General features: G+C 41.7%; 2 protein-coding genes across 4 annotated transcripts in view; both read right to left on the bottom strand.

Moving 5' to 3' along the window:
- Positions 1-390: 390 nt before the first annotated feature.
- borcs6 (BLOC-1 related complex subunit 6) lies at positions 391-6349 on the bottom strand. Of its 2 annotated transcripts, none has more exons than XM_037456947.2 (7): positions 6266-6349; positions 4443-5002; positions 3817-4003; positions 3469-3651; positions 2005-2168; positions 1806-1889; positions 391-1444 (listed from the first exon to the last, which is right to left on the bottom strand). In XM_037456947.2, exons 2-7 carry the CDS (start codon positions 4989-4991, stop codon positions 1319-1321), a joined length of 1293 nt encoding a protein of 430 aa, XP_037312844.2. In that variant the 5' UTR covers positions 4992-5002; positions 6266-6349; the 3' UTR covers positions 391-1318. The 2 variants fall into 2 exon arrangements, with proteins under 2 accessions (XP_037312844.2, XP_062419629.1); XM_062563645.1 differs by lacking the exon at positions 6266-6349 and adding an exon at positions 5977-6246.
- A 7718-nt stretch (positions 6350-14067) lies between these two features.
- sema3h (sema domain, immunoglobulin domain (Ig), short basic domain, secreted, (semaphorin) 3H) overlaps positions 14068-26692 on the bottom strand; it is a 177607-nt gene continuing 164982 nt past the window's right edge. The window contains exons 9-18 of one of the 2 annotated variants that reach the window (XM_037456950.2): positions 22605-22674; positions 19029-19173; positions 18828-18917; positions 18465-18594; positions 18238-18326; positions 17885-17926; positions 17098-17255; positions 16463-16524; positions 14892-15034; positions 14068-14608 (exon numbers count right to left, since the gene is read on the bottom strand). In XM_037456950.2, the coding sequence (XP_037312847.2) occupies positions 14156-14608; positions 14892-15034; positions 16463-16524; positions 17098-17255; positions 17885-17926; positions 18238-18326; positions 18465-18594; positions 18828-18917; positions 19029-19173; positions 22605-22674 (1382 nt within the window). In that variant the 3' untranslated portion in view covers positions 14068-14155. The remainder of the gene's footprint in view (positions 14609-14891; positions 15035-16462; positions 16525-17097; positions 17256-17884; positions 17927-18237; positions 18327-18464; positions 18595-18827; positions 18918-19028; positions 19174-22604; positions 22675-26692) is intronic. The other variant, XM_037456951.2, reaches the window with a different exon arrangement.

Here is a 26692-nt window from a genome sequence, read left to right as displayed (position 1 = left end):
AAAAGTCCATGTTCACATGCCAAGACTGAATCCCAAATCCAGTGATGTTGAAACGAGTGGTCCAATCCTTCCAGTGGCTTCCAAGGCTGTTTCTTTGTGACTGGTCAGTGCAAGCAGAAGCAATTACGGGTTCTTCAATAAATTCAGATTTCATTAGTTGGCTTCAGTCTTCAGGTTGGCTAAATTGATCAAGTTTCTACTTTTGATGACATTTAAGGGTCAAATAAGTACAAAGCCAAATATGTAATGCCATTGGGAAAACTGGAGAAATCTGCTTATCCCACCAATTAAAAAAAACATCTTTGATTGCCACAAAAAATGAGGAAATCAAGGTTATACAACACCTGGCCTGTATGTGTCTTTAAATTACAGAAGAAGACCTGTGAGTCATAAAGTTTGCAAGTTTTTAATTGATAAACAGCATGACAGAATCCGAGTAGAAAAAGTGAAACACTTTCATTACCTCCGACAAGTACCCTCAAGCAGTATTTGACCTTACTCAAAATGCTCGAGTTCAGTGGAGAAAATTCCATTTGTACTGGTTAGTTTCCAGTAACAGAGTAGCAGTGTAGTTTGCAGTGTTGTTGAAAAATGCTAGCACGCTGCAAAAACTGAATAAATAAATATTAAAACAAAGACGGACAGAGAGACAGAACTGAAGCTCCCCTCATTAAGCCTGCAGTGAAAGAATCGGTTGTTGCATAAGGTTAAAAAATAGACTTTCAGTTCCATGTGCAAAGGTCTGTCTACTGAGCAGTTCACTCTGTCCTCTCTATCCGCAGAGAGAGAGAGAGAGAGAGAGAGAGAGACATCGCCCCCATGTGGTGAGCAAACATTAGTGCAATCTGAAAAAAGCGGCCTGGACGGATAACGACACAATATTCCTCCACAGACTGTAAACTCATCTTCAAGGATCGGTTTGTAGGAGTGGATCTTCTTCTTGTGTGTATGTGTGTGTGTGTGTGTTCAGGGCACTGGACCGAGTGTCTCCAAAACAGGTTGCTTAGTGAGGTACGTATCACGACCAATTCATTAGAGGATGTGATGGTGGCTTTTAAAACACAGAATCAAATCAGCAAATCAATGGCAATTCAGTTGGAATCTCAAAAACAAACAAACAATGATCATCTTCAAATGACGAACAAGCGGCGGGACTGACTGAATCCCAGCATGCCTAGTAGCAATGGTTCCTGGAATCAAGAGGTGCGCTCATTATTTAACCTGCTGCCTGCAGAAAGGTGGGTTGACTTGCACTCAGCACCATTCCGGATGTGCTCCCTGCTGGAACTCTGCAGCTGGGCCGTGTGTTGAAAAGCGGCTACTTGCAGATCGCCTCCAGAGCGTCTAGGGTGCGCTTGATGTCACGGATCTGGGCCGACAGGGTGTGAATGGGCTGCATGGAGCGGTCCAGCTCCTCGCAGCGAGCCATCAGTGTGTACATGCCCTAGGGGAGCGGAATCAGAGCACAGCCAGTAAAAGCGCCGAAGCTTTAATATATACCAGCCATTTCGAAAGGGAATAACATGATGGGAACATGGAGAGAATCAAAATGATGAGAGCTTTGCATATTGTAGCATCTTTTTGGATCCAAGCTGATTTGCTTTGGTAACCGGTTTTAACAGACAGGTTTCATGGTAAGAAAATAAATTGTTCCTCTTGTACTGTTTATTATGGCAAAATAATATAATGTGTGCAAGAGGATTTAGGGCAATTCATGCAACATTTCCCAAGAACTACCACCAACCAGCTCAACTATTTTTGTCAAAATAACACACATAGGGATAAATACAGATCCACGGTGTCACCTTTATACTCATGTCGACAGACTCTCCCAAGCTGTCCACTGAGTCTCTGTAGGTCTGAATGTAGCCCACACTGAGAGCTGTCATCTGGAACAGTCGGGGACAGAGAGATCGATCCATTAATAAAAACAGATATGGGATATATATTTGAGACATACAGTAGCTCAAACCCACGCATATGCATCATGAACAGAAGACTCACATTCTGAATTGTCCCGTTGAGGCTCCGCATCATCATCTCCACACTGTGCGCCACATCCTGGGTGTGTCTCTGAAGATCCAACAGGACGGCGGGATCGATGGGCGGGATGTCCGCTGGTCTCCGGGACAATCCCCGGCTTCGGTAGATGGGACCTGAACAGTCCGCTGGTGAGAAATAATGATGATTTATGAATGATAACGTACGCAAGTACTGTAGTATGTAAGATAAAGAGAAAAAAATTGAATACTTAAAGTGCCCTGGAGCCGGCCATTGTTAACATTTTGATTGATAAAGGAAGGACAAATAACTCGATTTAACTTGATTGTAAAAAATGTGGTTTACTTTTTTTTCCAGGAGAACCACAAACTTGGATTCAGATAACGTGTGCGAGCGCGAGAGAACGACGACCTCAAAGAAATAGTTTTTTCAAGCGAAAATACAAATAAAACGTCACGCAAATGACACGCAAGAGAAACTGGTGAGTGTTTCCCATTAAAAGGAACAGCTGCTCTTACAAATAGACAAACAAATCACAAAAACAACACATACGCTCTAAATGGTGGGGTAGAAGTGATGAGCAGGTTGCTGTGCGTGAAATGGATTCCCGTAAGCAGAACCTCGGTGAGGAATCCTTCCTGTCAAACTAAGCCTGAGTCATCTATCCTAATTCAATCAGCAGGTGGAGCGAATGAGCTCCCACAGAGGCCACATTGGCTGTGGTGCCCTGTTTAAATTGAGTGTCCGGTTCAGCAGACACTGGAATACAGATGGGTTTATTTCCTGTGGTTGAAGGGCAGCGGTTCAGCCTCTATCCCCTGGCTGCTGATGGACAGGCTTGGCTTTGTCACCCTGCTGATTGGGATTCGATCAACAAACCCGAGGGACTGTTTCTTCATCCACAAGTCCCGTTTTATGTCCCTCAAGTTGTAACTACACAGGACAACCAGCTGCATTTACAAATCTTAAAATGTTCAACCAGTCTAAGGAAAGAGCTGATCCAAGTCATGCAAAAATAATGCATGGTGGCAGACCGGGCTGTTGGCTGGCTGTGAATCTGACTTGAGGTCAGACAGACTACAGCAGCACCACTGCTGGTAAAAGTGCAACTAACCTGCTGAAAAGCAAGTACTGAGCCCACCACGCGCAGAGGAAAATACAAACTGTTCTTTTCTTAGGGACTCTTGATCCCAATACATATAAAACACATATAAACTGTATTTTACATCTACTCACACATCCCCTGATGCTAAACAACGCGCTGTTACCGGCATTTGAAAGGAGTGAGCGCAGCGGGCGTGAGCTAGCCAGTGGTGCACGCTCACATGCGCTGAAAGCCCATTTCAACAAAGCAAGGAAAAGCTCAGATTGTCCACTATGTACTGAATGTTCTATATGACTTCTTGACTTGGAGTTATGACGATGAGGAATGAGGAAGGATTCCCTTCATCACATCAAGTTACTCACAGTCACTGCAGTCCAGACTGGGCTTGGAGCTCATTTTGATTTTCTGCTCCAGGTTCTTGGTGATGAAATGAGTCAGATCCCCGTCTTGGCTGACTGTCCCCTCTAGCTCCAGAGCTGAGGAGATAGTGGCCCTGCGGCCCTCTGACTGGCCTCCTCTGCCCCCAACCCGGGGCCCCGAACCACCTGTGGAGAATACACCAAAAGGTTTCCCACGTGCAAGGAAAAATAAGACACCTTTTCAGCGGGCGGAGGGGGTGGAGGTTTCGGGAAGACCTACTTAATTTAGTTACAGTACCCACTAGATTTCTGCAGTCAACATAAAATAAAACCCGTTTGAGGGATATGTACCTCCACAAGCTTGGCTGATTTCATCCAGGCTCTTGCTGTCCTGCATCCCCCTGACGTTGCGTACCCAGACCTGGGCCATGACGTGGGGAGGGCAGGGGATATCGTCTGAGGGAAGAAGAGGGGGGGGAGGAGTGGAAGTGGACGAGGTGCTGGGACCAGGGGCTGAGGAGGAGTAGTGTCGTGAAGACTAAAAAAAAGAATGGAGAAGGAGGTGAATAAAAGGACTTAAATTACTGCTTAGCATATCATACTCCTGTAGGAATAATTCATTATGAGCCGGCAAAAGTGCTACCCATTATCATTTATGTTCATAAGACCACTCTACCAATTGGACTCCCTTTTTTTTTTTTTTTTTTATTAAAAAAAGATGATGACCAACTTGGTTGTGAGACGTTGGTAAATGTGTGTTGGCTCATTTGAGGCCCACTAAAGTCTCAGGATTGAGTTAATTTAAAAGCAAGCCATTTGTGTGACCGTTTGTGACAGTGACAGCTTCTGTACAACATTTACTTGCATTAACCTCAGTTCAGATTGTGCAAATTGAACCTGCTTTTCCAATCTTAATCCAATGCTGTCCTCCACTCAATCTGGTTCACATGATCCAATGAAGACCCCAGCCCACTCACCTCTGCCTTTGTTCTCCCTCCTGCACGCTGATTAATCCACTTTTTTTCATTTTTCTCATCTTCCTCCTCATCCTGTTTCTCTCGACTGTCGTTGTCTCTATCTGAGGAGTCTGTCTCATTCTGCTGTCTGCCTGTAGCGGCAAGGCCTCCTCGCTGAGATGACTCTTTGCAGTGTGCTTGCTGTGCCGGGTCCCACAAAGGAGCTGCATCAGGAGGCTCAACATTGTCACAGGCCTCACAAATGTCTGTGCTTCCTGTGCGGGAGGCAGCAGGCAGTGAGGCGTCTGTCACATGAGGGGTGTGCTGTGTAAAACTAGTAGATGTTCTTCCATTATTGTACTTCTCTGTGCCCAGGTGGCTTTCGCCATCGTAAACTCTGTTTTCCGCATCTACGTGGTTCTCTGTATCTTCCTCCCCAGGACATGGCTCTCTGCTCCCCGCAAATTTGACCGAGATCGGAACGTGAGGTCCTTTCTCTGAAGAGACGGGTGTCAAAACCCCGTTAGCTGCTTCTGGCACTACTGTGCCACCCACAGGGGAGAGACTCATCCCTCCACCTGCTGATGAGGAAAAACCTTTGATTTATGATTCAAATACAGTGTTCTGGGACTTACTGTCTACAGGGATCATTATTGCTAACGAGATATATATTTTCTACTTCTACAATGTTTTTTGTATATACATTTGGCTGGGGAGCATAAACATGGACTTTACTACAAATTAAATATAGTCTGATCAGAAAGGTTTTCAATAGAGAAATGGCACACTTGTTCATATTCACCAGTGTATATATAATATTATAGTAGATGGGTAATCTATGTATTGTTGTGTAGTAGATTTCTGGAGTTCTAGCTGACCTACAATAACAAAGACATAAGACATAACAAAGGTCATGTTCGCTTTAGTTTAATATATTAAATCAATGTAAATCGAGGTTTACATTCTTGGAAATCACTGATTTCAAAACAGCCAAAAAAGCTCTTGTATGGCTCAACGTGATGTTTTAACCTCTTAGTTTATATCATAGCCCCTCTGCTGGTGTTTAGTTCTATTTAGTCCCTTGGTATCCTGTATGAAGCGAGTGGAGATGTGAAGAATTCTAATATATACATATTATATTCACTTGCGAGCTCCACAGATGTTAAACATGTTAATGCCTTGGTGCAAGATTTGACAAGCGACTGCGGCTTTATCAACTTCTACAGATATCTAAAACATCTGGAAGCCATAACTTAGACATCTCAACGTTAACACTCAACTGTTCAAGTGAAGCCAATAACATCATCATCATCATCGTTCATCTTTATATTCTACTATTTAAATGGCCATGCGTATTCACTCATAACGTCCTATCATTAGCAGGATCCAATGTGTGGTTGAGGGTGAAATGTCGTTACGTTAGGTTGCTTAGCTTAGCATTAGCGTAAACACTTGACGTTAACTAACGTTAAGTTAGTGCAAGCTAGCAAAGCACTCTACTGGTTTTAAGCAAGCAGCGAATGAGGAGGTTGATCTGAAATCCGTGGACAATTACCAAAAAGAGATGAAGGAGACGTGAATAACTTCCCGTCAGCGTTGAGGAAGTTGATGTCCTCTAATGAGCCTCAGAGTCGCTGTCAACGTAACGTTAAACGTTGAATGTTGGCTAATGGCTAACGTTTGCTGTCCGGGCCTTTAAATCACAATGCTTTCACGGCTCGTGTGTTATTGTATCTCACGGTCACACGACACATGGTTATTGAATGTGAAAAGCATGTGACTACTGTACTGATGAAGTCATATGATAGTACGTCATAGCTTAATTTCACGAAGAAAACACTCACCTGTGTAGTTCCTGTTAAAAAAAGATGTAACAACCAAGTCCGATAACAAAATCCTTCCCCACGATTCTCGAGAGAAAGGTTCCGCCTTGCAACAACAGCACAACAATGATAATAAACAATGATACTTATATGATACAATGATACTTATATATATATAAGCAAGTGTGTATATATATATATATATATATTTATATTTATATATGAATAATAGCCGCACTGTTCTATTGACACTTCTTAACATACAGCTATTGTTACAAAAGCAGTCCATAAAAGCAGACCTAACGTGAAGTATTCCTCGAGCAGTGCATCGTGCGCCACAATTAAACCTCGCATATTGTACCTGTGAGTTTATTGTCTCTAGCCACAGCATCACTTTTCATCCTGTCCTCATCTGCGTTTTCCTGCAGGTGGAGACAAACACCACAGTCTCTCAGGATACTACTACCCCAAAATTACAATCCGAATATGGCGAATTTCATGATTCAAATTAAATAGAAGCATAGTTTCCTGATGGTCTCACGTTATACATGAATGCATCTTATGTGCAGGATATATAAAAACAAGTTCAAGTATAAGCTATCTATTTTTTTAAAGCTTTTAAAGCGTATCATATTCCCAATGGTCAATGTGTCCTGTGTTCATGTAACAACCATAGTTGATTGCATAGATTAGACAATGGGGAAACTAATTGTTTCACTAATGCTACGGCACATCCCAAACCATAGCAGTCTTGTTCTCAACTCCGTTGCTTACTGATCAGGTGCATGGTTTTTAGGAGATGGTGACTGTGTACTGATCACATTAAAACTACAGCAGGTGCTCAAGCAGCAAACTCCTGCATAAAGAGTACTCAAATATTTATGTCAGCAACATTAAATTTGTTTACATTTTAGGAATCATAATGACATGATTGCTGTTTCTTTTTGTGACACCGTGCTCACAGTACTGTTTCACAAACAAGTATCTTCTCATGTCCAGTCCTCATTAAAATAAGTTGGCTGATTGCAAAAGGACAGCAAGGGCAAATGTCACACAGTCGTGTCCAGTGAGCTGATAAACTGTTGTTCTTGTTTCGCCTCATAGACCATTAATGAATTTAAGAAATATGTGTGCAATTATTCACTACTCTACACTTCATTACTACTGGTGAAAAGGACTGGAGGAGGAGGAGATTTAAATAATTAGAGGACAGCCTGTTTCCCTGCACAATATAGGTCTTCTTTGGCTTTTTAAACCCTTGAATGTGGCAAGAAATAACAAACACTGCTGCACAAGAGAGAGGATTGGTGAACAGACTATAATACAGACTGTCACCACATCTAAGGCTCTGGAAAAATTGGTAATCAGCCCCATCCATCCAGGCCAGCTGCTCTCTCCCTACTGCTGCTGATTTGGCATTTTTCTCCCATTTCGAACATTAAAGCCACCATTAACTAAGACCTCCAAAATCCGCCAATGGCTTCCAGAGTTCCCCAATCGAACACGTGATAACTACCACGACCTTTGTCAGAATTTAGATCACTGTCAGAAAGCACCTTTTTAAAACAGACAAGTAACTGCCACAAGAAAGGCAACGTTCATGAAAATGAGGCAACCAAAGCAAATCGAAACAACGTGTCTTCAAAGAGAAGACTGTATGTTTCAAATGCACATCCAAAATGACAGCGAGGGCCCATAGGTCTTAGTCCCGTAAATCAAAAATATGAATTGCATCTCAGTTCAGGGGCAAGTTGAACCAAGATATGAACCTGACCTTCCCCCAATGTTGTATGCACATGCTACTCATCAACTGGTGACGGCAAGAAAATTAACCTCAAACTGCAAAGAGTTATATTGCAGGAAGACAGGACCTTACTCTGAACTCCAAAGGAATCCTCTGTTTTAAATGATATACATCAATAGTTCAGTGTACAAAGTACCATGTATCAGTGGTAGAGAAAGTTAATTTAACTGGAAGTCTAGGATCTGTTTAATGAATATTTACCTGGTATTTACCTGGTAAATATATATTTACCTAGGCATTATGACAGTGTCCCACAAGTGTTTACAAAAACAAGAAAAAGTATTTACATTCTAAGATATTTAGTTGAGCGTTTTAAAAGGTAATTTGAAAGGTTGGCGGGGCCAGCGTAGATGAAAATGTATTCGTTAAAAAGTACTTGGCCAGAAGATCAAATGTTTGCAATTCAGGGGAAAGGACAAATTCAAAGAGAGATGTGGAAATATGTGCATATTCAGCCCCCATGAAGCCCTTTAATGTCCAGTGGAATTCATTTGAGATTCACAGTTAGCTTTAAAATAATACTTTGATGCACATGTTAATGCAGCAGGTTGAACTGCATTGAAGGGGATGCTGGGACGTTTTTATGAGTAAAATGGTGAAAAGAAAAGGACTGGTTGACTGAGCACTGGGGGAAAAAGTCATAAAAGTGAATGAGTCACCCGTGTGACAAATGCCAAAAGTGTCTCCTACTGACTGCTTGTTTCCTATGATGAAGTGCATAATCCAGCCATGGTGCAGTTTTTTATTAAATTCCTGGGAGGGAACAAAAAATGCCAATGAATAAAGATTAATTCTCAATTACCACGCCTGTAAATTCATTTTTTTGTGAATCTATAATTGTGTACACACATCTGGAGGCAGATGTTGAAACCGTGGCTGTGGATTACTTTCAAATGGTCAGTAACAATGCCAGACCCTTTTTGTTTTTTTTTAACAAATCTGCTTTGTATTTGTGGTTTGAATCACTTCTTCACTATCTTCATGATGTTCAAGATTGAGCTTTGCTTTTTAATTGTTCCCAGTTACATTTAAGCCCTAATCCCCCACGGCTGTAGTCAGACTAAAGCTATAATCACTACATGATTATCATGGCCAGGATAGTTTGCAATGATACAATTATTTTGATATCTTGTAGAGAATTTTAGTGACAGGAAATAACGTTCTTTATTCAGCATTTTGAATATCTTTTGGACCATGCAACACACTGCCGTGAGGAATATCAATATATACTTGTCAAAACAAGTATATCGTAACACCCCCACACCCCCCCAGACTATTAGTAAATGTAGTAACAGTTTTATTCTGATATCCAAGCTAACAGCTCTGTAACAAAGCAAACATGAGTACTGTGTTGGCCAGGTGAGAAACAAAAAATGACCTCTCAGTACACTCTATTTAAGTAAAAAAAAGTGAAAGATGAAAAGTTACTAATTAACAATGAGAACTAGTTTACAACGCTTACATACCAGAACATTAATTGCATTTAATAAAAATCCTGATTCATTCAAGTGTAGTTTGACACCAAATAGCATTTATTTATCAAAATGGGATTTAGTTTGCGAGGCAAGGTCTTATCCTTTGGCCACTAGGTGAAAGTCTGGAATCAGTCGATGCTCGTGAGATGCAGTGGGGAAAGAATGTCTCTTTACAAAGGAAATACAGCGTTTATTTTAAATGCATACCTTATTTCGTTCTGTAATATCCTGTTCCTCAAACTGGAGCTTAGTCCATTTCCTCCTGTCAATGATTTCAAAGCTCACAAATTCAAGCATGCAGTGTATGAAATTTAAGGCCACAGTTGCACCTAGTTGATGAATAGCTAGTCAAGGTTGAAAATGATCGTGCATGAGTGACGTTATAAACAAACAGCAGAAAACAAGGATGTACTGACCGCCTGCCTATACCACAAGAGAATGGAAACAGTTAAAAAACTGAAGGGAAGGTTATCCAGCTCGATTGGAACGCATCTTTGACCCAATGATTGCTCAGCACAACATACCAGTATTTGAACATTAAATGGTATAGGACTATATGTGGTCACTTTGGCAGCGGTGGGTAGTGGTTCGGTGGTGGATGGTAGCGTTTTGTGAACAAAGTGATGGACCGTGTCTCAGAAATAAAGCTCCCTGGAATGGAAGGAATCCTCGTAAAATAACTGTCCAAGAGTTTGTGTCCAAACCAGTTTGGGTTTAATATCTGAGCTTGTATATTTTTCTCAAACGAAAGTCCAAAGAGCTGCTCTTCATAGAATAGAATCATGGACCAAGAGATCAATAATGTGTTTTCCGATTTAGAGGAACCGTGTGGGAGTACCGTGTGGAAATAAAACATCTATAAGTATAATCACCTGAAAAAAAGAACAATATTTATGTTATTTCAGAGGGGCCGTATTTATTCACTTGTATGTTATATGTACAGTATATACGTGTTTTAGTGTGGTTCAGCATGTACTCCTATTTCTCAACACTATAATAAACCACAAAACACAAACATTCTCACTTGAAAGCAGACCTTTATACATATCTACAAAAAGGAAAGAAACAAGTTCCTGCACATGAGAGATCAGTTTAAGACCATTTAATTCTGTCTTCAAAGAAGTCATTCAGGATAATAACAAGGACAAATATCAACGCTGAGATGTTACTACAGTAATCAACAGTAAAACACTACAGGCCGCTCTGATAAACCGAGAGGAGGCGTGCACCAATGTCTTTGTCACAAACACACTGGACGCAATGCAGCGCCATGAAAATGTCTTGAGGGAGGTTCTACCTCTGAATCCTGTGGTGTTGAACACACATATACACACGCGACGTCCAAAAGTAAGAGAGCCTTTAACCTTTATTTGTCATATTCTCTAGGTTGTTGAATTGGATGCATCTTCATGTGAGAGCCAAGACAAAATAAGAACTTTTGCTCAGGCAGCACACTAAATGAAATGTTGGCATCTTCTCAGTTGCAACACTTTGAATCCAAAAACAAGCGCCTAATTCGATGTTGCCGACGATGTTATTTGATTATTACCACAATTATTTCATTTGTCTATGTAAAGATAACTTCCAATATCTAGGTTAAGGTAACACTTTAACTAGAACAGAAAACACCAGTGTCATATTTTCCAGAAAGGCTGATATGAAGAAACTGGTTGAGTTCAAGTTTGCAGCAGAAGTTAGAAAGGAGGGAGTTTTGAGGAGGACATTTATGCTCAATTGTGTATAACTGTGGACTTGAAAGTTTGAGCAACAAGATGTGTTAGCATTCAACAATCCAGACAGTATGTCAGTGGCGACGGTTTATACAATGTTGTTTGTGAATACTTACAAACTAATCATGTTGGCTTGTACTAACATAAATGCCATATTTGACAGCAGAAAACCAAATCCTAATTATAATTTGAATCATACTGCCAGAATCATACTCCCCCTCCTTTTCTTATTGAGGCTTGGCTGAGCCTAACACTTGTACACTCTCAACATTCAACCCACTCCCATAGAAACTCAAACTCAACACTTCACTCAAACGCACACATTCACAAGTAGCTCAGCGACGGTTGGCTCTTTCATGTGGCCAAAGCCAAGGAGCAAAGCCGAATGTGCATTTTCTGCGGGTTCTGTCTGCTATTGGTCTGGTTTATTTTTCTTTCGACATCAAATTTGTCTACAATCCCTCTCTGAGTTAAATGTTTGGTAGATTTAATGGCTCGGCCTCTGAACCTTAGATGCAGCTCCTCTCACTGTAATCCCACTCTTATAAAACGTACACATACACACAAATGCATAGTGCACAAGCACACATATTCAGAAATGCAGAAATACACACAAAGAGCAATGCAAAGGAAGTGGGAACCTAAAGGGCCCCGGTAGGAAGATTAAATAGAAGAAAATAGAAGATGCTGTTATTATCGGACTACTCTATAAATGTAAATGTGTTGTTTTAATTCAGTGAGTCTGTTTTTTTCTCTTTTCCGCTGTCCATTATCTCTGTAAACTACAGCTCTGCTGCTCCATCAGATCAGTTCTGTTTCAGCATTTATTTAGAAGCCGTTGTTCTGGAAATCGACTTAAACTGTCCGAGAAACAGAAACACAAGCCATCAAAAGTTCAGCTGACAGTGCTTTGACCTAAAGCAATCACTTGAGTGGCCGGATTCTCAATAAAATAACCCTGATTTCTGGCAATATTTTTCTAAATTTCACCAGATGGTGGTGGAAACGTCTATCAAAAGAGACAGAAAACAATTGGAAAAAGACATTTAAAAAAGCACTGTGCGGATTGTGTGGCCACAGTAGATAGATACTAAGAAAGATTAGAACAACATACTTAAATAAGTATCCATTTTATGAGACATGAAGGTTGAATTGGTTTGTTTTGAACTTCTGAAACAAGCAGTTTCACCTCAGACAGAAAAAATACCACTGAGCACAAAGTAAAATAGTGGTGGAAGTAGTGTGGATTTAACGTTAGGAACAAATCACAATTTACTGCCTTCCAAAGTCACTGAAGTTGCTTAAATCCCACAAGCCAGAGTCCAGTCGCCACCGGTCCTGTTCAGCACTTTCTCAAGTTCTAACTGATAATAAAGGCTTCTTTATTATACATTGAGCCTGCTTCAGAATTTACAGCCAGATTTCATGAGCAGTTGGAGCTACGAGACCAGCGATCTATTTTACCTCCACTTTTTTAGTTGAGCTGAAACCAACTCATTGTCATTAATGGCCCATTTAGGGGGGGGGGGAACCATAGGTTGAAAAACATGCATGATCTGTACAGAGTCATCAGTATGCTGATTAAACAGACATGAGCAAAATTACAATAAGATAGATACAGAGCTTCACTTACTAGAACTCGGCCATGAAATATATTTCTGGGTTTTGTCAAAATGGCCGTGGGTCATGATGCTGAGTTTCATTAGAACTGGAGAGGCTTGATTGTACCCCAATAGCAGCTAAACATGTATTTTCCCAGAAACTTATGAAGCCACTAAATGTGTTTGTTAGATTTGATGTGCAGATCTTTCTTCCTCCTAAGTAACAATTAACATTATTTCCTAAATCTACACACTGCAGCCATGTAGGACTCCAGGCAAACTAAACCAACATTATACCAACATCCTGGGAAAGCAGATCTGTAACCCTGTCGAAGCGGTCCCTGCCTTTGGCCTTTAGGTCAGACTCACAGACCACCAGTCTGAAGAAACCAGTAAAACTCACACTTGTAGGTGTAGTGTTGGTATAAATCCATCGGGGTAAAGGAGTGCTATTCACTACCATTAAGCTCTTTAAAGTACAGTCTCTGCTGATGTGTTTTCGGGGGCGCCTCTGAAGGTGAACTGCAGCCATCAATGCTTGTTTGTCTTCTTGCTTTGACTTTCCACCGACATTGCGTAGTTCGTCAATTGGACAAAATTGTGAAGTTTTGTGAAGATTTGGCCTTCAGATGCAATAACACAACTCTGAGTTCTGAAGCATTTTAGATATTTCTTTGAGATGTTTTCTAAGCGTACTGAATTTAATGGAAACCAGTGTCTGCCTGGAAGGTATGAACTCAATCTAAACACATCTGCCTTGCTTTAAAGAAGAATGGGCAGTGTGTTTTTAAAATCAATTGGCTAAAACATGCAACGCCACCGGTCTGGTCCTCTAAGGCAGCAGTCCTTTCAGAGGGGTTGGATGACTTTTCAAATGCTGAATTTTCTCTCTTTGTAGAAGCCTGAAAGTCCACAGCATCCTTTCCCCTGTCTTTTTCACAACACAGGTCAGTTAAACTGAGTGATCTGGTTCAACATACTACGCAGCCTACGGTGTTCTACCTTTTTATTCACAAGTCTTTGTTCCTTTTCGTTCACAACCTACTGTACATACTTCAGTTTGTTTGTGTATAGCTTGGCCTGAAAGTTTCACACTATAATGAGAAAATGCCTTTTTTTTGTTTCTAGATAAGTGCATGCGCATGTCATAGTCTTTTCACACAGAGGATGTGTGTGTGTCTTTGTGTATAAGTTAAGTGTGTGTGCATGTACATGTGTGTGTGTCTCAATGTGAACGTTAAGATAGATGTATGTGTGTGTTTAAGTCACTGAAAATCTGCGCTCCTTTTTCCGCGACACATTCAAGCGCTCCTGGGTGCCCTCTGCTGCGGCTTGCTCCTGCTTTTCCTCCCCGCTGCTCTTCCTCCGCCTCCTCCTCGCCCTCCCCCGTGCTTGTGCCTTTCCCCCTTCTCCTTCTCCTTGTTAGGCACTGCCATGATATCACTGTGGCGACGTTGGTTGCGTGGGGGGCGGTATCCTAGGGCCCGACAGTGCTGGCCGAGGTTTCCGGGGTGAATCAGCGCCATCACATCCTCGTACCAGGGCTGTTGGCCTGGGCTCTGATAGGACGAGGCAGACCAGGAAGCAAGTAGGCGATTGACTGAGGGACTCCAGACAGAAAGGCGGACAGTGACGGCGGTCCAGTGGTAGCCATGCTCCTCCACCTGGCAGTGGTAGACGCCGCCGTGAGACAGCTCGGCTTGACGAATCAGGACGCCGCGCTCAATCACCACCAGCTGGTCGCCTGTTACCACCTGGAGAGCGAATGAAATAAAGGGATCAGATGAATGCTCAGTATTTAGTTTTTTTTGTATTTGGTTGTCTGGCCTGATATAAATGAGTGATGATCGGCTTGTGGATGAGACTGATGCACAAAACATAGCATATGCACATGCAACGTACTCAACTATTATTTACAGTTGCTGCATTTGAAAGAATGTGTTGCAAGCTGGATTCTTAACTAAAGTAGATAGTTGGTATTGTAAACTAGAGAGAATACATCATTTCAGTAAAATGTGTGTGGGTGTGGGGGGGTACCTGGTTGAGTTCAGGACTGTTCTCTCCAGCCTGTTTGTACCAGGTAACGGCAGCGTGTCTGGATCGGGGCAGACACTCTAGGTAGGTGCTGTTGCCCTCGGCAACCATCATCATCCTCTGTTCCGCCTCGACCTGCAGTCCGGCTGGATTGACATCAAAATAAAGAGATAAAAGATACGGTTGGAAATTTGGTTTTTGTTCCATTTTAGATCTAATTGTTTTCTTGTTATATTATTTGAAATTAAGCCTATTTGACAACATACATTTACAATGCATTTATTGCATCAGAGTGTTTTGCTTGTTTCTGGAAGTGCTAAGGATGAAGGGGGTAGAGGGGGGGTGTTATGATGTGCACATTGTAAAGGTCCTTTGTCACATATTCACAGAGGTGGGATCAAGTCACTGTTAGGCAAGTCACAAGCAAGTCTCAAGTCATTGCCCTCGAGTCCCGAGTCAAGTCGAGTCAAAGACGAAGCAAGTCCCAAGTCGAGTCACAAGTCACAACTAACAAGTCTCAAGTCGAGTCACAAGTCGTACCATTTTAGTTTCGAGTCATTTCGAGTCCTTTTATTATAGTGGGGACGGGGAACCCTGGGTGATGGTGCGCTGCCTCACAGACCTAGACTACGAAGGGAAGGGTAATGGTGGATCGACTGTGACTGTGTTATAGTGCTGTAACGCTCACCCCAATGCTGCAGCGTAAATAAGGAGGCGATGACTGGCTTGCAACTCCGCTGCATTTATTTATATAAAACAACTCAACTTCGGTCACTTGGCCGTCACCACGCCGAACGAACACTTCCGCATACACGGCCCCCCAAAACTCGGGTTGTCTCGCGTAACTACAGCTGGTAACAAAGCATAACGTGAACACATGCAACATCTGCATAACTGATTAACTAATAACTTTAACTCAGCTCATTACACTACTTTAAAACGGACGTTGACATAATGTTGGCGAGGATTTCCATCGGAGTCTGAATCCGGGTTCAAAAATCCCGATTTTTGTAACCATGAACGAGCTGTCTCGTTGATACGGTCAAATGGACTGCAGTGATTGGATGTCGTGCAGGCAGCGCGCTCTCTGCTTACAGGTGGCGCACATTTCTTTGACAGATGCAGATAAACAGAGCGGCGCGGTGGTGTGAAAATGTTCTCCCCCAGTTTTCATGGGAAGTAGCAAGTCTTCTCGAGTCAAAAGGCTCGAGTCCAAGTCAAGTCACGAGTCATCGGTATTCAAGTCCAAGTCGAGTTGCAAGTCTTTGTACGTTTTGTCGAGTCGAGTCTCAAGTCATCAAATTCATGACTCGAGTCTGACTCGAGTCCAAGTCACATGACTCGAGTCCACACCTCTGCATATTCAATATTACATTTGTTATTTTGGGCCGTAGAAAAAAATCGAACAAGAAGATTGTTAGTAATTTCCCCTAAATGTATCTTACTGTAGCTGGGGAAATATCATTGGGAGGTTCAAATATTACAGTAATTTCCTTCTCAAGATTACATCACTGTAACTGTATCTGTATGTATTTCTGAATAAACCATTGCTTAAACATAAGTTTGCTCCTCACCTCCTTGTCTGACACACTGAGTAAGTGGATCCTCTTCCTCCCCTAAGTGACGAGCGTTCCTTCTGTGGAGAAGAAGACATCAAATCCAAATAATAAGGAATCACAATCCACTATTTTTCTCATGAAGCTGCAAGATTCATTACACCATGGAATGTGAGGTGTTGTGAGGAATTGACAAACAACGCACTGACATTCCAGAGATATTTATTATAAGGTCAAATCTGCTTCTCACAATCAATTCAACAGCCAAATTGACCTTTTGCATTATTGAATTTTGTTCGTGCAAAGTGATCATTTGGCCTGATGGTGATGATGGTGCTACTAAGGGTGTCACCATAAACACTTTAGTTTAGTGGAAATACATTTCAAAATGTTTTTTTAAGTTGCAGAAGAAGAGTGTTTATGGCCTGGAAAAAACGCTTGAAATGTAATAAAAAATAATTGAGTTCAGATGTAATTTGACCCACATTTGAAAGTATCAAAAAATGTGGTTTAGATCAGATTTGAGAAGATTGATTCCAAAATTTCTCCTTAGCCATTCAGTCTTTAAAGGGGAAAAAACATACTGTAAAAGATATCCAACATGGCCAGATGTGTGTGTGTTTGTAAGAACGGATGTCATTGGTCATGCCTACCTGCGTACAGTGGGCATGTAGGGGCTGCAGGCGTGTCCGTCCCAGGTGCAGTAGGGATCTCTGGCTAGGCAGCACTCAGCGCAGGCCTGGCCGTACAGCTCACACTGGTAGAGCGCCAGCTGGGACACGCCCTCACTGGAGCCCACAAACAACCACTGCTGGAGGAGGATGAAGGAGGCCGAGTGGTGAATGGTTGGGGTGGAGGAAGAGTAATACATGCCGCACAGCCAACAGAGAAAGCGGCTGTTCTATTTGCTCCAAAAAACAGTTTGACTCATTGACAGTCAACCACTTAACCAGATACGTCATGACTCTCTGATTCACACATCCAGCTCACATGTTAACAATCTCACTGTGTGGCCACAGGGAGTGTGTGTGCGTGCGTGTGTGTGTGTGTGTGTGTGTGTGTGTGTGTGTGTGTGTGTGTGTGTGTGTGTGAAAGAGAGATACATTCTGATGCTTGCTTTTTATAAACTCGATCTTTATGTATCAACTTTTTATTTTTATTTCATGAAACCTGGACTACTTTGAAAATGCAAAGGATATTTCTTTGTCTGTGTCCGTGTGTGTTTGTATGTGCTTGTGTGGCATCCCGTCATTACTGCAGCAACAGAGGTAGGGTAACCATAGCAACTGGTGATGAGGCTGTCCTTGGAGATACAAGGTGGAGAGATAAGTGATAACTATGATGTTTTGCACGGCTGTGTGTGTGTGTGTGTGTGTGTGTATGTGTCGGGGAGTTTGGAAGTTTGAAGGTTAGTTTCTGTTTCTCACTCTTAATTGTTACCTTTTTCTTTGAGAGTGTCATGGCTGTCACAGGTGATTTATGCTGTCAGGAACAGAGAAAAGAAATCAAGGTTGAATTGAGACAGACAAAAAAAGTGTTGTACTAGATAAATAAAAGAAGATCAAATAAACATTGAATTAATTGCTAGGACAAGATAGAAGTTTGTCTGAAACTCTTTGGCTCCCCCCAATAATCTTAAACAGTGTCAAAATATTGAGACAAACTGAGCTCACTGCTGTAGTGATCCAGGTTTTTTAAGCAGTTGGTTTAAATTAATTTCCAAATTAGGCAGACCATTGAAACTCATAGTACACAGCAGACAATAACAAATTATCAATCAGAGTTTTCTGTACCTGAAAAACCTGCAGCTGCTCTAGAGTGACCTCCTGGCTCTGCCCGTGTTCTCTGGGCAGATGGATGGCCTTGAGCACGAGGCCTGAGTCTGCAGAATTTTAAAAAAAAGTAAACGTTTGATGCAGAAAACACAATTCCCAAAACACACACATTAGGAGTGAAATACAGGGCACACGATCCAACACCCTCCAAAACTTCAATAAAATGTGCAGCGAATGCACTCTACCTGTGCCGATGAACAGGACATCGTAGGTGCTGTCTACTGCCTCCACTCTGTCCACCAGCAGTTTGCTGAATTTATAATGAACACCCACACGGACCAGGAGGGGGCGCTCTCCCAGCGGCAGAACGTTTTCCTAATGCAGTGAAACGGTGTCATGGTTATGAACAATGTGATTTCCTTTTTTTGTATTTGGTTATTCATCATATAGTATATTCATCAGTGTCGGACTGTGGGCTCCTTTAATGTCCTTGTCTCACTCATGAAATGGGTCGGAAATAGAGGTAAAGCATGCTTGACCTGCTGTAAAATAGGCCACATTCTCATGCAACTAGATTCATGTTTAAAAATGTAATTATTAGCTAGAACCTGTAGCAGCGGGTGAGTCCTACTGAAGAAGATGACGTCATCGGGATATTGCCTGGTTGAGCTGTAACTTCCATACGTGCTACTGGGACACTGAATAAGAGAGAGAGAGATAAATAAAAGGATGAGCATATCTGGAAGCAACTGCGACATTTTAGATATGTGGTGTATTTTAGCTTCAAAACAGCTGCTCGAGTAACTCACAGTGCCTGGTCGCGGGTAGGGCACCTTGCCCGTGAACTCTGCCCACTTATACTGAGGTCCCTCTTCATGAAGGAAATTTCCCTTGAAAGCTCGAACCACATCTTCCATTCGGTAAACGCACACCGCTGAACCGTTCAGGATATCGCTATGGAGAGACCAGAAAGAAACAAGAGTCTCATTCACCGCAGTTCTATGATCTTTCCATCCTCCAGCGTGCATGAATCAAAACTGAACCTCAGCATGTCTTTGATGAGTTCAAACGGTCCTAGAGCAGGCGAATAAATAACAAAGTTATGCGCTGTATGTACGTATGCACAATATGAGGAGCTGTGAGATATTCTGGCTCCATTTACTGAATGTAGTCCAACCCAAAGCCCAGCTTGGACTCATTTGCTGGTTTCAGCACATAATCCCCCACCACAGCTCATCACAGCCACTGCAGTTTAGATCTGTATCTGGGTTAAAGATTCAAGTTAAGTTGGACGAGCAGAGCCACTATAACAACAGAGGCAGTGTTGTGATGCGTAAGGGTGGTTTTCTTAAGCTAAGATGAACCAAACAAATGTTTAGTTGGATTTCTTTCTGGATGGAAGTTCAGAGGTCCCACTGAGGACGTCTTGGTTACATAGTTCAGGGTTCCTGTTGGTGGGATGGTGTTTGGTGCGTCCCTAAATGGCACCTCATCAAGGTTAAATTCTTTCAACAGCTTGAAACCCCCATCCAAGATGCTTTCCTTCTTTGTCAAAACATCATCACCTGAGTCTGAGAGATCTGCATAAGTGATGGGTGAGAATCCAAGCAACAGAAATAGTACAAGAATTTAGCTGCTTAAACAGGATTTCAACTCCTCATATTAATCATTTGATCAGTTACGTGTGATATTTTGGATGAGATATACAAACAAATGTAGCAACAGATGTATGAATGAACAAGCTCACAGCAGATCCACAAATTCATAAAATCCGACCCCTATGTATCTATGTATATACAGTATATATATATATATATATATATATATATATATATTGCATGTGAGGGATGGTGAACTCTTGACTCCATCGCGCTGGACAACCACGTCTGTGAGTGCCTTTATGAGAGAACCAGTGAGGGAAGTTTCCATCCGGAGGGGATGACCTTTCAGCTCTCAGCTCCTCTGTGGTTGGGACCCCACCCTGGGTGATGCTTTGGATTTTTGTCCGTTCCCCGCTGAGATTCCAGACACTTTAGGTCCAAACCCAGACCTAAACCAACTCCCTGCTCCGCCATGCCAAATGTCGTCATACATCTGCTGCTACTGTAGAGCCCCGCCGTCTGCCTCAGGAACTGGGTTATTTTCAAAGCATGTGCTGCCGTTGGTAAGTTTGCAGGAAATGAGGAACTGCAGTTTGTCGCTCCCTCGCCTATTTTTTTCTGGTTTGCCTCACTTTACATTTCCCCCAACTTTATTACATTCAGTGATTGTTTTTCAGTATATTTTTGGTGCTCCAGACAAAGAATTGAATGATCATTGAATAACGTCCACTTCTTTTCCTCCCTATTTGATTCCCATTACTGGCTGAGCTACAGGTTACTATTGCAGATGTTGTTTCAGAATATTGATGCACAGGTGCGCGTGCATGTGTGCACAAGCATGAGTGTGTAGTTAAGAGGGAGGCCGCGTTACTGACATGCAGCAGCTTTTTAATGCCATTTGCCTCATTGTAGCGATCCACTGGCAGAAGGGAAACAACAGGGAAGCGAGGGGCCAATCAACAGGGTAAAGAGAGGCCAGCTGCAAACAGCTGTTTCTACCACCCTTCCTCAGCTGATTCAAGACAACCGTTCATTCATTTAAAACTAAATCTGGAGCTCTAACAATGTTATGAGGTTGTTTGTTAATATTCCTTTGTTTTATTACTACATGTTTCCGCCCCTGAGATGACTCTACTGTGAGATTGTCTGTCGAATCAAAATCTAAAAAGCCCAATATTTGACTAATTGGGTCACCTCTACAGTATACGTATTGTACACGTATTGTTCACCTGCTGTGGGTCTTTGTGAGAGCCTCTCTTTTAATCCATCCATCTGTCTGACTTTTATAGTGCAGTTTTATGTTTAAATGTCATTGTCATTGCTGTGTCCCAGAAGCGAAAGGCCATTCTCCTCCTCTCTGGTATTTAGGTAGGAAGGTGGAAAAAACCCACTTCCTAGATGCACACACATTCAAACCCTTCTCAGTGCTGCTTTATATTTTCCATGCTTTGATCTCTTTTTCAGTAACGATTTCAACTATAAAACCTTCTGGTTTACTTTGGCAATACTTTTTGTATTTTGCAATTTTTCCCCTCAAAATTTAAAAGTTCCATGTGATCTTTTAAAATAACTTCCAAAAAAAAGGATATTTCTCAATAAGTTAACATACATCTGTTTTATATGAAAATAAAATTAACCTGCGTTTCTGCATTACTTTCATTCTTTGAATCCCTCTTGTAGGGATATTATAAAAATAAAATTATAAAAGCAAAAAACAATACAAGTATATAAAATAGAAAATAATCAATATTCAATAGTCAATATTTGTGTTTTTTAAAATAAAACGCGTTTTTTGCTCTTTTACTCTTACCTACTGATCTCACCAGCCGCCAATGTAGTCCTTTTAATCAGAGATTGAATTCCTGAACTTTCAACAATCATTTATAAAACAGGCATAAATATTTAAAGTGCAAAGTTGTTGGGGCTTGGACTCCATCCAGCCGTAGGATAGATCAGGGCCAGGATACCGAGATTAAATGAGGCATATCCCCCCTTTTGGGAAAAATAAACTTTAAATCTGAGCTGGAAAGCGTTGTCTCATGTGTCATTTGGGATACCAGGTCTTTTCTTTTTTTCAAGTTGGGCCGGAGAAAAAAATCAAGAACTTGACCAATCCTTTGATTCGTGACTACCTGTGATATGCCAGATGTTTCCTGCTGATTGGAGGTGTTGGGGTGGTGGAGGGTTGCCTCTGGGGCTTGCTGAAATGACCACTGACAGAAATCGAACCTTTTAACGGACAGCACCGATACGATTGGTTTACGTAAAACGGTGCCCACGTCTGGTTGGCTAGTACTCAACGAGCCTGCCCCCAATCAGCTGACTACGTACCCTCAGGGAGAGAGGAGGCTCCTGGGAAAGACGCTTCTCCAGTATCCCCGACTGAATTTACATCTAAGCTTCAAGTACATGTTGTCATATTTACACCTAAGAGGCCTTTAATGGTCTATTAAACACCTTCTCTTCGCATCCATTTTATCCAGATCTTGTTTCTTTTACCCTCAAAGTAGGAAGGTTCTCGCTGTACTGCAGTGTTGCACTAAAAAACATATTTATGCCGTGGGTTGCTAATCAAACCAAATGAGTCAACTCATTTCGTTACACTGAGCGATCTCTAAAGGAATGAAAACCTTCCACCCAGTGGAAATTAAAGACACTCCCAGTGCCTCGCGCCAATTGTGATACTGCTACTTTTAACTCTTAAACAGCGATGCACAGATTTCGAATTGCAATTTAAAGTTACTGAAGTCCATTCCCTTGTTTCTACATTGCAGAGGCACATACCTGGAAGTGGTAAACAGGCCGTAGATCAGAGGATTCTTCTTGTCTTTAGCCTGGAGGATAAAGATGTCTTCTGGAATGAGGAAACAAGGAACGGAGGGAGTAATCAGGAAAAGAAAGGGAGAAAAACAAAGAATTACAATATTATTATAGTGAAAAAGACAACAGTGTCTGCACTTTTGAAAACATTTAGTCATTGTTGTACTTGCATGTGTGTTTGTGCATCTATCAGTGAGGGTTTGACTAATAGAGACGGTCATGCTGGCACCACGGCTGACTCGCTGCTAGTAATTCATCCGTAGCCATTAATTATCAGCCACAATGGGAGAGCAGAGCACCACAGGAGAACGGCACCTGCTATCACACGTACTAACACCACACCTAAACCTTCACTCTCCATTTTTAAACACAGCGAGTCAAAACATTTGATACATTTCTCATCATCTGATAGTGGGGCTTCACACAGCGTTATCAGGCGGCGGGGGAGTTTTCGCTTACTCCATCTGTCAGTCTACAGACCACTTGCATTATGTCATTTTATTGTGTTCTGGCATTTGAGAAAATACACCGATTGGCTGCATGGCGATGATCATGTTTCTATATGATATGATGTTTTGATTATTATTAAACTTGAATGACTCATTAAAGTCCTATAACACATTATGTTAACTCATTGACACGAAAAAAATCCAGTCACCTCACATACACACAGAGTGGTCAAATACAGTAGATGTCCACGATTCGTACTATAACTCAGTTTGACACCGCTGGTCCAAGATGAAAAAAACCCTACACTACTGCATGCTCTCGAAATGTCAATCCCGGTATCAACATTTCTTTTCTCATATTTTCTGTGATTGTAGAATTCAGTTGTCTGCTGTCACAGCATGGCCAAGGTTGTGTATTTCTTGTTTTTCTTCTGCACTTTTGTCTCAGATATGAGTTTTCTTCTTAAGGCGCTTTGTTTTCTGTGTGGCATGCTGCGATTTTCTATAAATACATGACTTCACTCTGCTCCCAAAGGTACGGTAGGATAGATAACATTAAAAGTCTAAGGACCTTTTTCAAAAGGTTTTAACCGGAAAGTACTCAGGTTAATGCTGAGACACAAAGAGTTTGGTTGAAAAAGGGTGTTTAAAACAAGGTATGGATGTGCTACACATGTCTCTGCCTTTATTCTCAACTCCTTGTTTCCTCTCATTCTCTTCTCTCCTTTCCTCACCCACAACGAGGGCGAACATGTAGTATGCGGGAACAGAGACAGCGAAGCATATCACGGTTCCCGCATTCCTGACGTTCCTGCTGCTTCAGATGGCCTCCATGGAACTACAGCCCTGCATGAAGTCTAATCTCATCTCATCACACACACACACACAAACACACTTGCCACACACAGCGAAAGCCCATACGCATCAAACAGAGAGAAATAAAAGCATCTATGGACACATACCTCCACCCTGGAGGGACCAAAGGACATAGTCGAGGCCACGCTGATACAATACGTATGGTCTGTAGTAGCCTGCAGCTTTCTGGGTACACGCTGCTCACTCCCTCCATCCTTTATTTAAAGTATCATCCTTTATTATTAAATGTTCTTCAGTGCTTCTGCTGTTTTTAAATTGCATGCAGAGGTCTCATTTGAGCAGACACCTCTCTCTTTTGTTCTGTTCCTGTCCTCTATTGCTCCATATTTTTGCTCATACAGTATCATCCCTCAATTTCTTTTGTTTTTCCAGCTACAGTAAAACACATCTTCTGTTTGAGTTGTGGAAAGATAAATGAATCTCCATGTGCAGAGGAGTAAAACAAGGAAACAATAAAAGAAGTTACAAACAGTTTAGACATTGATTTGGTGCGATCAACTGGGGCCTGAGCTCACAGAAGGAATCAACCAGAACAGACTTACAGATACTCTGCCTGCTAATGACGTACTCTCAAAAAAGGTTAGGAACAGGGTTTTCGACTCCTGTCCAGCAATGGAACTATTTGTTGAAACCAAAAGAATCTCTTTTGATGAGACTAATAATCTAAAGCACAAGCACATAACATAATATGCAAAGGAAGCCTTGCTAGAATTTATCTACTGTATTCACTTGGGTAGAGTGTGCTTTGAGCTAAAGGTTAGCATGCTAACCTGCTGATATTCACCAGGTATAAGACATGTAAACAAGCTGGACCGACACTGCCATGCACGAGGGTTCATCTCTTCTGGCAAAGGAAAGAGAAATCTAAACTTACTGTGAATGATAAGATGTTTTAAAGCCTAGCAGGAAAGAGGAGCGTGATAGAGGTAATATCCTCAGTTCAATATTGAAAAAGTACTGTGTAAACTTAATGTAAACTTTGGTGAAGCCTGTAGGGAAAAACTCTGAATCGCTGTCTCCTGCTTGAAAGTCAGTCAGCGTCTCTTTCTTCCCAGCACCTCACTACGCCTTCAGCGTCTCATAATAACAAAGTTAAACTTTGGAAGACGCAACCAGAACAACAATTTTCTTTTTTGACATCAAGACGTCTCAGTTATTTACAGCGCCGCTTTGGAGAAATTCGCTCTTATCCCTTTGTGACAAGAAAAAATTACTTCTTATTCAGTGCTGTTCTACCTCGCCTCTTGATTTATTTAACAGTATTGACTTTGATTTCAATCATTTTTAATAGGGCAGAGAAAGCAAACCGCACACACACACACTTGCACAGGAAGCACAGGAAAGCACAGGAAATATGAATCGGCTTCTAGCTGCAAAATTATCTTAGTGGATGTCTCAAGGTAAACATTTGATCATTTTTCAAGTTGAAGAAGGAAAGAGTTATAAAATATGTGCATACAGCATTTGCAGTAATCTTCATGCTTCATTTACTTTCTCTTTTACTGTCAGACAACTGGCCCCTGTCTCATTCTATTGATAATCCCTCATTCTGAGCTGCTTTTCTTTGTTCCCTGAATGATCTTCTCACATTTTCTTTTTCTCTTTATCTTTTCATCAGGTGCTCCTCTCTTGTGCCTTCTTGCTCGAGTGCTGCCCGAATTCCCAAGATCCTTCTGGATGTCTGTCACAATCGCCGTCCCGCCCGTTCTCCATCCCTCCCTTCCTCTATCTCTCAATCCATCGATTTCCCCATCCATCTGTCTGTCTGGCCTATTTTCTCTGGTGGATTTTTCTTTCGTCTTTCTCTCCAAACAAAAAGCTGCTGTGTTTCACTCAGGGACAAAGGCCTTGTGTAGCCTTGCGACCTTCAACCTCAGCCTCTACCTTTCTCCTCCTCTTCCCAATTGTTCGTCCGTAGAGCCCCAGGCAAACACCCCTATTCTCCCTGCTTCTCTGCTGTCACCCACCATCATACAGTATTTTTGCCAATAATAGCCTGTCCACCATCTTGTCTGGTTATTTTTTTACCCCCCCAGCTATTGGCCCTATTCCTAACCCTCCCATACTAGATACTGCTATTATCTCAATCCTGATGTCTCAATTCAACAATGATGTCCAGACGGTCTCTTCCATGGTTGCTGTAAAGGTCATTTTCACTCAGTGACAAGTGTCATTGTCTGAATACCTTTTGTCCGTTGCATGGAAGTCAGGGGGATCTTTATTATCTATGTCTTTGCTATCGAATTGAGATCCACCCAAAAACAGTTAATGTGAATTATGTCCATAGAAGAGCTCAAAAGCCTTAAAATAAAGTAATTTTCACAAAGGCCAGGTGTAATTCCTCCAATTTCCTGTAATTTCCTGACATGCCTCCAAACATAGCTACTCTTTATTACTTCATACACATACGAAATACCTCATTGTCTCTAGTGGTATAGCCCTGAGACGATCCTTCACAACAATTACAACCACAACAGCAGTAAATTAAACAGAATCATTAAACTGTGAGCTGGACTCTCAGGATTCTTCTGCTTGAATGGGAAACAGGTGGAGTTTCCGTCCTCAATCAGAGAGGAATAGTTTAACACAAAAAAGTAAACTTAACATAAAAACAACTGAGCAATAAACTCAAGGAAATCATTTGTAATTAGTCAGTCTGTTGTGATCAAGGACCAGATTTTTCAAGAAATATTCTTAATATTCTTCTTAAAAAAACACCAATTGGGC

The sequence above is a fragment of the Pungitius pungitius genome, chromosome 1 (genome assembly GCF_949316345.1).
Source record: "Pungitius pungitius chromosome 1, fPunPun2.1, whole genome shotgun sequence".
Taxonomy (NCBI): Eukaryota; Metazoa; Chordata; class Actinopteri; order Perciformes; family Gasterosteidae; genus Pungitius; species Pungitius pungitius.
The sequence above is the reverse complement of the archived record's forward strand: the minus strand, read 5'-3'. Positions and strand labels throughout refer to the sequence as shown.

Coding starts and splice junctions, on each gene's coding strand:
- borcs6 (XM_037456947.2), bottom strand. CDS start 4,991: ATGAGTCTCTCCCCTGTGGGTGGCACAGTAGTGCCAGAAGCAGCTAAC. Junction 2,169..3,468: donor CAGTCTGGACTGCAGTGACT/GTGAGTAACTTG, acceptor ATTTCTCACCAG/CGGACTGTTCAGGTCCCATC. Junction 1,445..1,805: donor CTGTCGACATGAGTATAAAG/GTGACACCGTGG, acceptor CCGCTCCCCTAG/GGCATGTACACACTGATGGC.